At 35.0% G+C, this 16,962-nt stretch overlaps 1 protein-coding gene across 1 annotated transcript in view; it reads left to right on the top strand.

Annotated features, from left to right (window-relative positions):
• Positions 1–11,989, top strand: part of SEMA3A (semaphorin 3A) — a 135,715-nt gene extending 123,726 nt beyond the window's left edge. The window contains exons 16-17 of the mRNA XM_072399051.1: positions 2,733–2,875; positions 6,103–11,989. Coding sequence (XP_072255152.1) covers positions 2,733–2,875; positions 6,103–6,558 — 599 coding nt within the window. The 3' untranslated portion in view covers positions 6,559–11,989. The remainder of the gene's footprint in view (positions 1–2,732; positions 2,876–6,102) is intronic.
• Positions 11,990–16,962: the final 4,973 nt, after the last annotated feature.

The following is a 16,962-nucleotide window of genomic DNA, read 5'->3' as shown; positions in this document are numbered from 1 at the left end:
GTATATGAAGATCAGATGTTTGTATCCAGTATAAAAATGATGAAAGCAAAAACAAAAGGTCATTTTACAAAAGTTTATTTTTTCAACAAAGGCTGTTATTTAAACAGTTTTCATGGAATAAAAATTTCAGTCATATACAATCACTGATCAAAGCTTTATGATCGTTGGGTATTGTTTGAAATTCTGTACATTAAACTTTCAGAGAAAGATAAACAGCTTGAAATTCCCTTATTACAGTTGTTTGTGTTAATTTATGATATGCTCTTCAAATATGTTCATCTGGATGATTTGTATTTCTTTAAAGCTTTCAGTAAAGTAACGTAGGTGTAGAAGAAAAATATATTGGTGTAGAAAACAGTATATATACATTGCATTTCATTATTGTTTGTTATACATAATTGCATATTCTTAGAACATATTTCATGTACTGTACATTTAACAAACTGTAACGTTATTTTAAATTTTATTGTAGCTGTTACATACCATCAAAAATATTTCATGGTAATTGAAAAGACCATTTACATTTTTTTTTAGAGTAACTTGATTATCTATAGTTTCCATGTGTCCTATATGGCGCTTAGCCATAGTCTGTCTAAACGGCAGGTTACCCATACCCTTTTATTAACTTGGTAATAGGTTCAGGTTAAAAGGCTCTGATAAGTTAGCTGCCGAAAAAAAAACCTTGTGTGTATTTCCAGATTAATCTTGTCACACTTGGATCTACCAGGATAAAATTTGATTCTGCAGAAATCCAAATGCATTTGTGGGATCTGCATCTAGTTATAGCCTTTTAAACAAGCTTGGGCAATAAACCAACGAAGATTATATTATGTGGTGGGATCATACATGTATATGGGACAACTTTGTCTGTGGATGTGTGGGGTGCGGGATTATATAATAACTATCTTTGTTTGAAAGCAATGTTCTATATATTATAGATGATTACCATTGGATTGTACTTTGTATTATTTGACTTTGGGACTCGGATTTAAACCTCTGTCAAGTTTTAATTGTATTCTGTGCCCATTCCATGAGGTTTCCATTTTTTTTATTCTTGGGACTATGAGGAAGAACCCCTCCACCCCCCAATGGATCAGACCAATAAAGGCTTCACTAAGTGTTTACTGTTTCCAGGAGGGTACATTTGCAGACCCTCTTAGTGATGCTACTGATATTCTTGTAATGACAGGCTCTCTAAGGTGTAATATAAAGCAAAACTTTATATATATATATATAATCTTGTTAAAAAATTGCTTGTTTTTTGTGGGCTGACGAAAATATCATGAGTTAATAAATACAATATCATGATGTTTTCCAACCAGAACTGCTTTATTGTGTGAAACAAAACAAAGTACATTTCTGCTTGTGTGGCACAGAAGCAGAACACCTTCACTTGTGGAGTGTTTGTGCAGTTCCTGCACTTTAATTACCTCTAGCAGGTTACTTCTGAAATGTGACCTTGTCACTCCATGTTCTGGTGGTCCGTCTTTATTGAGCATTGTAAATAGTTTTGTTATGCTACGGTGTTTTTATCATCTGAGGTGTGATGTTCATGTTTTATGTCAGTCATCTGGTGTAAATGTTAATTTTCTCGACTGTGTGGCGTGTTTAGTAGAATTGGAAGTATAAACACCATTTTCTGTAAAGTAGGCCAATGGGATAATAGCCTGTAATTGCAAACTGATTTTTTACAACATGATTAATACTCAGGAAACTCAACTCCAGTGAAAGGAAATAATTAGCAGGACAATTTAAACAAGTGTTTGTTCTCCCAATTCACGGATATATAATATATTATGGAAATAATTGATTGAAGATTGCTTCCTCAATAACATTGCCACTGATTGTAAATCTTCCCCTATAAATTTGAACACAACAATAGCCTACTGCAGTTTAATACACAAAATATGTTTGTAACCATGCAAAGAATAATTCAGTTTAAATGAAATCAATCTTAAGGCTTCAATATAGATATTGTAAACTATACCTCCCAACTTTCTTGTAAAGAGGAAGCTGAATTCCAATGTGACTGCTTTATGAAAGCTCTGTTATAACTGATTCTCCAGTTAATAGGTCTGTACTTTTCCCATATGAGGTCTACAAAGTATCATTTGATGAAGTCATGACCATTATTTAGGTCTATTGTACTCATTTCTTTAAATTAGATTCTTAAATGTGAAACATCATTATCCTATATATTATTAGATGTATCACAAATTGGACAAAAACATATTTAGAATTATATCCCACATGTGATAAAAAAATCCCCACTAAAATACCGTACCATGGATGTGATGTTTCAAATGTTCAAATAACACATACCCCCAGGTAAACTATGATTATATCATTGAGTCATATTGTCGTCTATGCATTTTGTTACTTTGTTCATTTGTTATTTTGTAGGTTTTTCTTCTAACTTTGTTATATTTCTAGAAAAAAAATTAAGGAGTCTTACTGGATCATAGCAAATATACTGACAGGGGACTTATTAAAACCCTATCCAAAACTGAAAACAACAAACAAAAATTCAAAATATATATAAAAAATATATTTATTGTTGTGGTTTGCATTGCTAGGGAAAAATGGGGTGTTACGGTTTTAACAGAGAAAACGTTGTTTAATCGTGTAATTTGTTTTCATTTTGGTCAATGGAGAAAAATAGAGAAATGCACAAAGATGAAATTTCCTTTTGTGAAAATATCTGTCTGACATTGTATGCTTCCTGCCTGCAGATGATCCACACAGACAGAACCTGGAAGAGAAGATAATCTATGGCGTAGAGAACAGTAGCACATTCCTGGAATGTAGCCCTAAATCACAGAGAGCCATGGTTTTCTGGCAGTTCCAGAAACAGCATGAAGACAAAAAGGAGGAGGTAATGGGACTTTTACTGCTGTCAAGCTGCCTACAATAATGTTTGGCTTGTACATAATTTGCCTTTCACAACAGGTTCCTTTGTTTTGAAACTTTGTAGCAAAATATGTACTCAGATTGAAGCCAATGGTATGTTTCATGCAGAGGTCTTTATGTAGTAGTATTCAATCACTAAGTGTTTATATCATATTTTTTTTATATTCTTCAAATGCTGTATTTCAAATACCTTTCTATGGTTAATAAGCCATTTATTCCTCTGTAAGCAATCAGACCTTTGGAGTATCTGTTAACGACAAAGACATATTCAGCCTTCATTACAAGTTTGGCAGACTTCCCACTGGTAATGAAGCACAACACCACAAAAGGAAAGGAAATGAACCAAAATTTCCAGTCTGGCTTTCCAGTGGTCTCTTGAGGTGAGGTCTGAGACATATAGTATAGGCAGGAGCAGCAAATGACTGGGCTCAGCTCTCACCCCTATTTTATGGGCACATCATGCATAAAGTCTAAATTGCATAGTTCTTGTGACAGACTTCCTCCATTAGTGGTCAGCTCAGATATATACACCCAAGAATAAATGAAATGTATTTCTATATATTTTCCTTTACTACTTATACCTGAAGGTGGTAAGAATATCAGAACAGGGATAAAAAAGGGGAAAGGATTTAAATATGCCTCTATAAAATAAAAAATGTCAAAAAAATCAAATAATGGCCACTCTGTTGAGGAATAAGGTTTATATTTATCAATTCTGCAGGTGGGTACTTTTAGTGTCTTTTATTGCATGTCCTCCATTGTGTGCTGTGGTATTTCCAACAATTGAGTTAAGTTTACACTTTAGCCAAACTGTACCACTAGGAAAAAAAAAAGATTGTTATTGGAAAGGATAGGCTTGCCTGTTCTTCTTTTTTTTTTTCTTCAGGCGGTTCTTTGTGGTAGCATTGCGTCCAATGGAGGTTTCCTGTTCTAACTGCCTTTATAGACCACTTCTACCACTTTTCAAGCAAATTTAGGCATTTGCAAGCTCTTTTTTTTCTACTAAGTGGTTTCAGGTGTTACTGAAACCAATTTTTTTTTTATTTATCAGGCCTTCAGAATGCCTGAAACTGCTTAAAATGCTTGCAAAAGCAGTAAAAAAAGGTTGTTTTTACTCAACTATATGTGAGAAAGTCTTTGCAGGGCTCTGCAACTGCTTACTAGGATTCAATCTTTCCTTTACTCTACCAGACTTTATTGCCTTCAGTGTCCTAGTGGAGATTACCCATCATTGCCTGTCCTAATGATTTGTATAATGCCATGAAAACATGGCACTACGCTAGATATGTTAGTGTATGTACCCATGATGATGGATGTTGCCAGTCAGAAGTCTATTACTACACAGCAATATTACTTTTAAATGAGCAAGATATATGTAGAGCAGCTAGTATCAAAACCCATCTAGATTTACAAGGATCAAAGCTGTTGTTATTAGCTAATTGCTCATTGTATATGGTTTACCTTAAAAATAAATACTTCCTGGAAAATGTTTCTGTTAAAGCTAAATTCCAAGCAAAAAAAGTAATGTAAAGAAATAAATATGTGTTAATTAAACAAAGAAAAAGTGGACAGAGCTAGAGCTGCATTTAAACTGGTTGCACGCACTGGGGCAGGAGGGTCAGCAGTATCGGCACAATGGTAAGGTGATTTGACTCACAGGTCTGCTTGAACAGAATTTCACATCATTTAGCAGCCAATACTATTCACCATTTCTATTTCAACTTTGCATTACCCTATTTGCCTCATAGTTCAACTTTACATCATAATACCATTACTATTCCCCTGTTTGTAGTATAATTAGAGTAATAGATTCTCATATACATTATTTTTTTGTAGCACTAGAGGGAATTGATTATATTTGCCCTAAATAATACCATGTCATTGTCTTAAATTACTGACAGTGGAATTTTACTAATTGCTTTTTAAGCTAAAGATCTCCTTAAAACATAAACATACTTGACAATTCCCCTAGGTACAAAAGCACAACACAAAACATGCAACATTTTTCTACACCAGTTTACACATGACTTTTGTGACATTTTTAGAAAAACGATACCATGCCCACCCTATCTGTAAAGTGTTTATAAAACATTACAAGAGTTTTCTGGGCTAGGAGCGTAGAGTAGCTTGCAAAATAGATCTGCTTTTGGTAACTTAAAATGTTCTTGTTTTGCAGTGCAGTGCTGGTATTGAAGTTATGGTTATTTTTCAGTCATTTTTTTTTACTAATGACAGTTAAAAAAGAGCAGTTTCTTGCACTTTTTACAAACTGAGCAAATTTCATTTAATTTAATTCCAATTCATTACAATGATCTAGTCTAGAAATGCTAAACATTAGATCAGATTTGTACTTTTTAGAACAATAATGTTTGACCAGGAAAGCTGTATTAAGTCAGTTTGGGTTTTTAACATTGAAATGAAGGTCTTATGAGTTATTAACAATTTAATACATTTCTATTATGAGATCTATATATTGAATATGATATACAAAACATGTATCTTTTAGAGGAATAACGGGTTTATTATTAAAATCAAAAGGTCCCAACTAAATCAACCACTACACCTTACTCAAACCATATGCTCCAATAACAAGAACAATAGTGCAATCCAGGAGTGTCCAACAGGTGGATCGCGATCTACCTGTAGATCGCAAAGGCAAAGCGAGTAGACCGCGGAGCCCTGCCTTTCAAAATAAACTCTACCATGCACAGAAGGTATTAAGTTCAAGTTTTTATTGTCGGAAGATCCTTTTAACTTGCTCATTTTAAAGCTCGCAAGCCAAAAAATTGTGGGCACCCCTGCTGCAAGCCATGTGACTGATAGACCATTCAATAAAAGTGTTGCTCCCTCTAGTGAAATCCAGAAGTCCCAAGTTTTAACAACCACAGTGAAACTTATAAACAAATCTTCTCAATATAGTTGAAAATCTCCATTACCTATACTTCTGTGCTCTGCCTGTGCACATCTCTGTCATTTTCTAAAAACGGAAATATCCATTTTGGGTAAGCTTAGATTTAGGTATTAAAAAAAAAAACTTCCATACTGCACAGCCTTTAACAATAGTCAAAATCACAGAGAATTCCTATGAGACAAAGGTATACTGTAACTTTGTAAAGAAGCCATTTGCTTTTTTTGCAAACTGCAGTACAATATAAAACTTGGATAACCGTAGTCTTGTTTTCTTTATTATAGATAAGGATGGATGATCGTATAATAAAAACAGACCATGGCTTACTACTTCGTACTCTGAAAAAGAAGGATTCTGGTGTATATTACTGTAATGCAGTAGAACATGGATTTATGCAAGCCCTTCTCAAAGTAACCCTGGAAATCATTGACACAGAACATTTAGATGAGCTTCTACACAAAGATGAGGATGGAGAAAACCATAAGCACAAAGAACCATCAAACAGCATGTCTCCAACACAGAAGATATGGTACAGAGACTTCATGCAACTAATCAGTCACCCAAATCTCAACACAATGGATGAATTCTGTGAACAAGTGTGGAAACGAGACCGCAAACAACGTCGGCAAAAGAATATCAACACTCAAGTTAGTTCCAACAAATGGAAGCACCTACAAGAAAATAAGAAAGGCAGAAACAGGAGGACCCATGAATTTGAAAGAGCGCCAAGGAGTGTCTGATCTGAATTACCTCTTCAAACCTCATCGGAGTAGGATTTGTATAGACATTAAACTGGAAAAATGCAATATTCATGAATATTTTCATGGCATTATTTGGATGTTTACAGGGTGGAAAGTTCCACAGATTTTCCACTGTTTAAATAAAATACATTAGTAACTTTCCAAATAGACTTAGACTACATAGTCAAAATGTAAGGTTTTAAAGACAAAGTGTCTCAGCTTGGTTTTTCCATTTCTGAACAATTCGCATCCGGTTGTTATTTTTTTGTACTTCCTTCTTTTCCTAAAGAAAAACGGTTTACCATCCTGCCATTGAAATGAGATTTGCCTAGCATCAGTCATCAACACCGTCCCACAAATATGAATTAGGTTGTTATCCTTGCAACCATTGCATATAACTGAGAAGTCTATTGGATACATATATATTTTTCCTAACATGGGAAGATGGGATGGTGCCTGGGATCAAACAAAAAAGCAAATGAACAGCTGCATGAAGAAAGAGTCCACTAAACAGCAAAGAAGTTGGGCTTACCTATCTACTACTGATAATTTCAACCAGCTTTGACCTGAAGTTGCAATGTACTTTAATTTAAATGACAAATATGCAGTAAATTTAAAACTTTTTTTTGTCCTTAATAGTTGTAGCACAGATTTTTCATTTTCTTGCACGTATTATTTCACAAAAAATATATTTTTTATTTTTTTTTGGTTTAACATGTTAGGTTTAAAAAAACACAATGGATTAGTGATGGGTAATCACAGAAATGGGAATAATATTTAACAGATTTTAAGGTAAAATGTAAAAATGACTAATCAGAATACAAATATTCTGAAAGAAAGATGTTTTGGATCCACAAAATAACTAAAAACGTGGAGTGCAAAAGTGATTTCCGAATCTCCTGGGGTCTTGTGCAAACTGCATTTATTTTGGTTTATAACTGTGCCAGATGTATGTTTTATACTGACATATATATTTAGGGTTCAGAAAACGCAGGTACGAATGCATAAAGACTGTAGAAAACAAGAACCCGTGTACTGAATCCCAGTGCTTTTTTATTTTTAATTTAGAAATTAATGGAGGCCTAACTTCACTTGTACTGTTCTTCCAATTTAATACATTGGGCCTACATGTCTGTTGTAAACTGCTCTGTGAACTGTAATTGTACATAGCGGACAGATGTCAAAATTTGCAAAACTCTTTTGCATTTTTTGGTTAAACAGACCTGTGTGGAGTTATAGAGAATGGTTTCTCAATAAACATCTTTGTCCCAATCTAGTTTATTATATCGATATTTAGTGGTTACTACAGAATTAGAGTATGTGATAAATAAATGGCTTCAATAGGTCAATGGTTATAAATTGCCAACTATTGGGATTTTTTCTATATGTACGAATACAAGAACAGCATTAGCTGGCCAGAGAGGTTGTGTACAAATTAATTTACAATAAACACACTAGAGATGCATCTAATTAGGAAATAAACACAACCTTTAATAAGTTTATTAAAAAAACATAAATTTTTCTTTCTGTTTAGTTAATCTTTTAGGTCTTGCACCTTTCCTAGCAAGGTAGATAATGTTCCTATCTTGTAGTTTCGTTTTACAGAGTTACATGTTACCTTCTGCCTACTTCTTATCGATTTGATCAATAGACGAGCATCATTACACTGCTCTACTGTGTTTATTCCAATGGAACTTTGTCCTATGAGCTATGAGTGTACATAAACTACATTTGGACACTGGTCTACAGTTTATTTAACATGTACAGTTTGCAGGGGGGATATATATATCAGACGTGTTTCAATGGCACATTTAATAACCTGGTTTGATTTTTAGTTTCCTCTAAGGAAATACAGAGAGATGTTTTATATGAATTTATAATCCATATTTATTAAATATCAACATTACACTGCGTTTCATTAACATTTTTTTTGTCAGTATTGTTCTACAATATTTTATTTTTCTATGTAATGATAATTTTAATGTCACTGTAATTAAGTAAACCTTAAAGTGAGTCTGGTCTTTACAGCTCCCTATATGCATTTCATTATATACATGTAGTTTGTGAGTGGTGATCGATGAATTCAGACTGGGTGGAACATCAGAACCACACTGCTCAGTTTTAATCCAAATATTCTGTAAGTAGGAGAGCTCTGGTGCTACATTTTATTTACATTGAAGGTGGGGTTGGCATAGCCACTATTCCTAAATTACTAAGCATTTATTAAATGAAGCATTATATTTTTAGGGGGCTATATGTTCAAAACAGAATGTAGTTTTTTAGAAACAGGAATAATACTACAAGCACAGGTTGGTCCTTAGGTAATATCTCTATAGATGCTTTAAGTACACTGTTTTTTATGTGTATATATCTACAATACATTTTTCACCCCTCAGTTGGGATTCCATTGCATAGGCTAAAGTTAAAAGGATTTTTTTTTTATTTTTACCCAATGATGTGTAGTGTGAGTTTGTCAAAATGTGAATGAAAATAAGTATAATTAAGAAGGATGATGATTAGTCTATCCAGTTAATTCACCATGAATTGCCAGTGCTGCCCTGATGTTTTCTTTCTTAGGTTGATATGATAAAAGCATTGTGTGCTTTTAATAGATTAGTCCAAAGATCTGTAATATTCAGTATGGTATTTGTAACTACATGTAAAAAGGTAATAAATAAATAGAAATCTAATAGGTACTTTGGGATGCTCTTTTTGCTATTAGGAGTCTGTGTCATCACAGTACACTTACTGGCCTTATTGTGTTCAGTAAAATAAAGCAATATGGTTACTGAAGCCTGCAACCGGTCCATTTTTTAGTATGTATTTTCACATTACTCGTCTACAGTCTTAGCCCTCACAGCTCCAACACCTGTATAGAAAGTTTTGCATTAGAACAAGCTAAGGATTCTTTAGCTACTTTTTTTTAGTTCTAACTCTGGCTCATTCGATAATGTTATAGCGGTTACAGGACTGCTTAGTTTACAACAGTTCATGTTTGTGTGTTCATGCATAGTCAAATTGGATGGTTTTGACGCGTTTTTTTGGACTGTGCAGTTCATGCTGAAGAATCATAAGCCTAAATGTTCTGATAAGTGGATAGGATAAAGCTGGCAGCAAAGTGTAACAAATAAAATGTCCTCTTAACCCTCCCCATATCCCATTTTGTATCATTTAGTGAAATTGTTGTTCTCCTAAAAGAACTTGAAGGGTACCATCTGCTTTGAATGAAGATGAAAATACACCATGACCAAATAAGCTGCAGGAGTTTTTCTTTGCTTTAAACAGGGTGATTATTAGAAAATGAAATCCTCCCTTGCAGATTAATATGCTGACTCCTGGGCAAGCTAGAAGTTACATCACATGTGAACATCTGTTCTGAGAATAAAATTCAGGCTGTCTAAAATGAACAGTGAGCTATTGATTGAGCTATTCATGATTTTACCCAATCTGACATGGCGCTAGAGGCATGTAGGAGACTGAGGATGCCACTAATGCTAGGTTTTAAAATGTAAGTTTAGGTTTGAAAAAAAAAAGTCTGTAAAAATATTTTTTCCTGCATATGATTGTTTTTATTTATAGTTTTATTACCAGGTTCATATTATGTAGGCTTAAATTTGAACACCAGACAAAAAATATTTTTTAAAATACGCATTTTAATGCAGTTATGTATTTTGAAAAATGTTAAAAAATATATTTATTTTAAATATAGCTAGTTTACCTAAATTCGACAAGGCTTCAGACTCATGCATTTCATTATATTGCAGAACTTGGAAGGGCAGAGAGGTGACCAGGTTGTTCTGTTTTATTTGCAACAAAGCAAACTAAGGACACCAACCTGGCCCTGCTGTCTGATAGAGCTGTGTAAATTTAATGCTAATTCAGAAAGGGGTTTACTGCATGCTCAACCACATGGAAATGGTTGGGAAACTTTTTATTTATGCATTTGCCGCAAGTTGGATTGCGGCATGGTTTCTGGAAGCAACTTGTAGCTTCAGGTCTTCCCTTGAAGGGCCAACCACCACAACTGCACTCAACTGCATGACAAAACATTCATCAAATGCTGCAGTTGAGTCTAAAAACCAGGTCTGGGCCCATGTCCCCAGGACTGGCTAATCACATGGTTTTAGACTGCATACCTGGACAAGGCCCAGGAATTGGATTGGCAGAAAAATCAATCATTTTATGTAAAATGGCTCCTATAAATGTATTTTTACTTTACCTTACTGTTTGGCTGGTGTTCAGCTATAAAATAATTGTTTGTTGGTTGCCAATGTTGCTCTCTCCGTAAATAGGACAGTTGCTTTTATAGTCGGGAGGAAAGGGGTTTATAACCCAGTGACATGATTCAGCATTCCTATCAATATCAGAAAAGGCCTTTGTCTCACCCACCTATTTGTTTCATGCAATTTTAATTATTCAATAGCACCAGCAAGGATTGCTAAAAGTATTTCAAGCTTTCAGTATTCTGTTTTGGTTTTGAGACTGTAAAATGTGGATATTTTTACCAACCGTAAAGCATAACTATGGGTCCAAAACATTATTTCTATTCAGAATATTTGGCTGTTACTTTCCAATTATGCCTCCTGAAATGGATGCAGTAGCACAGTGTGGTTTCCAATCATGAAGGTGACACCTGTGTCTTGGTACAACAGTCTTTCATATGCCAGCTTTGTTTTACTATCATCATAACCTATGACAAATAGCACAGCTGGGCAACGTGCAGTAGTTAAATACATTTGCTCTAAAGAAACGTCAATCTGGAAAGCACACACTTATATGTACATAGTACTGCACATCTTTTTAAACGGTCTTCCACTGTCATATTCATACATCATAAAACATAACTATTCTGTATTGATCAACCAATAACTGCAGATATTGCAAAAATGAGATTGTGCAAAATGTGGCTTAGCATTTATTGTACAGATCCATTGCCCACTTAGAGCAACTACTGTATGTAAAAAGACCTCAAAGAAGCTAATTGCATGTGAAACAAGCAGTTTCTGATCCCATTTATGCAGTATTTAGTGATATCAATGGTATGTGTTTAAATAGTTTGGTTTTGCTACCTAAACATTAGCCAAAAGAGATGTAAATATTTTTATCTATTTAGGGGAGGTACAGTGTAATGTACTGATATCCATAGGTACTCCATTTCAATGTGCTCACGTACAGTAAAACCATACAGTACAAAAGCCCAAATGTCAGCTGCATACCATGGCCTCAAAGTGGTCATTTTTGCTGTTATAGGTGTTTTCTTTTTCTAAACAGGCCTAAGAACAAAGTGTGTATGTTTCATTGCTATATTTATCAATACATTGTATGGGGGAATTGAAAACTGGAGAGGAAATGTATTAAGACTTGCTGCTGTAAATTATTCATTTTGGCATGTATTCAGTTGTTAAATAAACATTTCTTCAAAATACTGGAATGCTGACTTTAGTTTTTATGCTGAAAATGTTGCATTTTAAGTAACCTGTGCAATTCAATGTATTGGTGACGAGGGATGAGTGTCCAACTTTGATTCCACCCAAGATTGTCATCTTAACCCCCCTAGCGGTAATCCCGAGTGTGACTCGGGGTGGATTTCACTAGCAAAAAGCTTTAAAAGCCTCCTTACCTTTGCCCCGCGCTCCAGCGGCGATCTTATGGTCCTGCTGTGATGCCGGGGCGCCAGTCCGTCAAGGGGCGTAGCTGGGCGGGAAATTTAAAAGCAGATTACCGAGTAATCTGCTTTTAAATACCACCCAGGTCCCCGGGTGCTTTTAAATGGGTTTTACAGTAAAAAACACCACACAACATATAATAAAAATAAAAATAGATTTTTAATTTTATATTTTTTTTAAATTACATTGTTGTCTATTATTTCATTAATTTTTTTAATTATTATTTATAACTATGTATTATAATTTACGGTTATAGTATAATAAATATAATTATCATACCTGGGAGTTAATCCTAAGAATTACAGACCCGCAATAAAAAACAAAAATTTCTGTGCAAACAAAATTAGGATCACCTTTTGCATCAAAAAACTGACAAGAGTTAGGGGGGTTAATGTTTGACAAATATTTCTTTGGACTGAAGTTTATGGCACCCTAAGTTTTGCAATAATCAGAAAAACCACTGAATATAATATTGTCACCAAAATAGCAGGAGGCATCAGGGGCATCTGTTTATAATAAGATGGTACGAAGTGATGTAAAAGGGTATAACACAGTACTTTATCAAACTGTCATCAAACTAGGCTTTCCACACACTTTAATAAATTAAAATTCACTGCAGGCCTGCTGTATTAAATGTTTTTAAGACTATCTAAGCTACTGATAAAACTCTTGTGTATTACTCCCTTTGCCTTATATTTGAACATTACGACATTTCATGACTTTTGGTTTTTAATAAAAGGCCATTTCTGGTAGTTTTCTCTGCATTTGCCTCCACAGCTTGCATGATGGAATTAAAACTACTGAATAGTAAAATAACATATAACTAACATTCGTCATCTCTGTGCCAGTAGTCATGTTTAAACTCCCAGGATCCATAACAGCAGCTACTAGATGTTAAAACCTAACCAGTACTGTATCAGTTCTCACTGTTCTGCATGGTACACTTCCTCTGTTAGTTCTACCTAGTTTCATATTAACTATTTGTACTCGTTACCTGACTAATGGACTGTTTAGGCTGCCCATACTAATGAGAAGTGATGATGGTTCAGGCCACCTGTAAAATCCTCCCAAACAATAGATTTGCAGAGGCTTGTTTGAGCAACTTCACTGACAGTGATCTGTATACAGTCATAGAAAAAAGGAGTGCTTTGTATGTATGTAGAATTCCTTCATAGGACAGTGGAATTATAAGTCGCAAAAGTAATCTCCATTGCTACCCCTTCCCTGGGCAGTCAATATTCATTTTTTTAGTAAAACTTGATGGGGTACAGCATAGCAGTGATTCCTCTGATCCTTTGTAGTTCTTATGTTGTATATAAAACTTAATAGGAAAAACAGTTTGCCTAGTTGAATGTGATTCCTCGTTGTGCAACACAGTTTTTCAGCAGGGGTAAATAGGGGCATAAAAAGGATCAAAATGGTACAACGATTGACATGACATTCACAATCCTAATAGATTTTGATCTTGCTATTTGATAACCACAAAAAAATGTGAAGCCCAACTCCAAGAACATGGGAGTGGGAAAGAGAAATTATCAGATTTTGAAAGCATTCTGTGTATCTAAAGAGATATCTTATCTTGTATTGAGACATTTCACTTGGACAGAAAGTAAGGCAAAACCTTACTAATGAGGATACAAACTGCAATAAAATTTTTGCAGGTCAGAACTTTCCTAAATTTGTTAGGAAATACATTTCTATTGCTGCTTTTGGTTCAATTGGAAGAACTAATAGTTTCCAGTTCTGTCTGATATGTGCAAAATATACAGAATGTTTGCTTTAAACAAAACAAAACTAACAAAAAAGGTTTAGGGCATCTCAGGCATGAGCAGAAGGAGCCCTTTCTTCAAAAAGGAAAAAAATTGCCGATCTCACGAATGCGCAGTGAGATGGGCAAATTTTTTTCCCAAACTACGTCACCCAATCTTGCGCCTTCGCCGGGTGATGTAGGAAGAAGAACCCGGAAGAAGAGGAGAAGATGGATACTGGAATGACACGGGACCCGATGAAAGAAACCTCCGGGCGGATCGACTATTCTGCAGGTATGAAGGTAAGTGTCTTTTTGGTTGTTTTGGGTAGTTTTGCATTTACTTTCTTTTTAAATTATTAATTATGTATTGATACAGGTTTGTTGATTCATACATAATTACATCAAGAATGTATACAATATCCCCAGTCTTGTTACACTTCACGGGGCTGGAATATTAGTGCTATACAAACTCCTACTATCACATAAAGAGAATTCAACTGTTCAGTCTGATTAACCCTGACACGTTTCACCAAGGTTGGCTTCCTCAGGGGTATATTTTGTTTATGACTGTACAGTCTGTATAGATATTAGGATAACAAATATTGGAGAAACATTCAAATAAAGAACAAATGTATATCATAGACATAAACCAATTCAAAATTAAACAAAACTGTAATATAGAAAAATGCTACAATTACTAAAACATCACTTTACAAAGCAGAAACCTGCTTATAAGTAAATCTCAATGAATTTTCTCAGGCAAAGATTTCACACATTCAGGGACTATCCGAGCTTTGTGCCACCATTTGTCCCCACATGTTCCTACTGGTTCATGATCATGATGGCATCCTCACTGGCCAATAATGTGGCTAGATGGCAGGCAAGCTTGAGCTTATTAGGACGTTCCAAAGCTTTGCCTATTGGAAAGGCCGAGAATTTGGCTGTCGAAGCAGGTTATTCTGCAGATTTTTTTTTCCTTTTTGATTATGACTAATTCTCTCAATGAACATATCTGAACATGCCTTTCTTTCCTGTGATTTGAATAATTCTGTAACTAAAATATGGATATCTAAGCAAACATATAGTACAGAAATATATACAGAATAGATACAGAATAGTCCATTATATACAGAATAGATACAGAATAGTCCATTAAACATGAGTAGGACATCTTTGGTGTTTTAGAATTCTTAAACATATTCTGAAACAGTGCTTATGTTGTTTAAAAAAAATAGTCTTCAGAAAGAATAATTAGAAATGCCAGACCTTAGGGCTAAATATCGCACAGATTGCTTCCAAACTGTAGTTATTGCCATGTGGCCTGGTGTTCCTAGCATTGCCATTAGAGAAAGAACAATGGTGTTTTTAAACACACAAGTTTAATGCCAGCCACCAGTCCTATCCAAGCAATGAAGATGTTGGCATAGTTAATTATAATCTGTGCAACTTTCTTAAGTAAAAATCCTTTTAACAAACTCTTAAACAATGTGGCATTATAACTTGATAGAACAAAGACACAATGACTTTATTGTCAAAATGATTCTTTTTATAGATATTTTCCCATTTAACATACTTAAAGGAAACATGCTACATATGTTGTATTTCTTAAAAGTTTGAGTGTTTCGTTTAGTACATACCCAGACCTATTAACACTTTTTCTGCTTAATCTATGCCATAGTACTTCTTTTAATGCTAAAATCTTCAAGTTTAAAGTGAATCTGTTGGACTATTTAAATATCTAGAAGCTAAAGCCATGCCTAAGAACAGAAGCTGCAATAATGAGAAAATGAAAGCACCCTTCCAATTCTGTTTATTAGTACATAAAAAAATTCATCTGGTCCTTATCGACTTCTAAAATTATTAAAATCTAATCTAAACCAGCACCCAACATATTTCTCATGTGATTGTTTAACATAAATGAAACCAAAATGATGAAGCCATGTGTGAAGAAATAAGTACACCCCATGCTTCATTAACATGTAGAAACACCTTTAGCAGCAATACCTTGAGATAATAATTTTCTCTATTACTTTATCAGTCTTTCATATTATTGTGAGGGAACATGGCCCACTCTTCTTTAAAACATTGCTTTAGTTCAGTTGGGTTTGTGGGCATTTGTCTATACAGCTCTCTTAAGGCCCCACCACAGCATTTGTGTCATGTTGAGGTCTAGACTTGACTGGAACGTTGCAACACCTTGATTCATTTTATTTATAATATATGTTGTAGATTTGCTGGTGTGCTTGGAATCATTGTCTTGTTGCATGACCCAATTTTACAAATCTTTAGCTATTGTAAGGATGGTTTCACATTTGACTCAAGAATAGTTTGCTATACAGAAGACTTTATGGTTGACTCAATGGACTGCAAGGTACCCAGGTCCAGGCATGCAAGTGCTTCCAATCAGCTGTGACTGCAGGTGAACTCCAGATCCACATCTGAGTTCAGTTTCCACAGTCTCCGGGCTGTACTTATCATTGATAAGTATAGCCCAGTGACCATGGTAACCGCATTCACAGCTGATTGGAGGCATGCGAGTGCTTCCAATCAGCTATGACTGCAGGCAAACTCCAGATGAACTCTCAATGGAGTTGCTCCTTTGAGAGTTTATCTGAGTTCAGTTCCCACGGTCACCGGACTGTATTTATCATTGATAAGTACAGCCCGGGGAGCGTGGGAACCTGCATCACAGCTGATTGGAGGCACGTGAGTGCTTCCAATCAGCTGTGACTGCAGGCGAACTTCAGATAAACTCTGAATGGAGTTTTACCATTGAGGGTTCATCTTGAGTTCAGTTCCTGTGGTCACCGGGCTGTACTTATCATTGATAAGTACAGCCCAGTGACTATGGGAACCTGCGAGTGCTTCCAATCAGCTGTGACTGCAGGCGAACTCCAGATGAACTCGCAATGGAGCTTCTCCATTGAGAGATCATCTGAGATCGGCGAGAACACGACCTTGTGGCGAATCACAAGGCCGTTCTTGCTT

The sequence above is a fragment of the Pyxicephalus adspersus genome, chromosome 2 (genome assembly GCF_032062135.1).
Source record: "Pyxicephalus adspersus chromosome 2, UCB_Pads_2.0, whole genome shotgun sequence".
NCBI lineage: Eukaryota > Metazoa > Chordata > Amphibia > Anura > Pyxicephalidae > Pyxicephalus > Pyxicephalus adspersus.
This window is presented reverse-complemented; position numbering and strand designations above follow the sequence as displayed.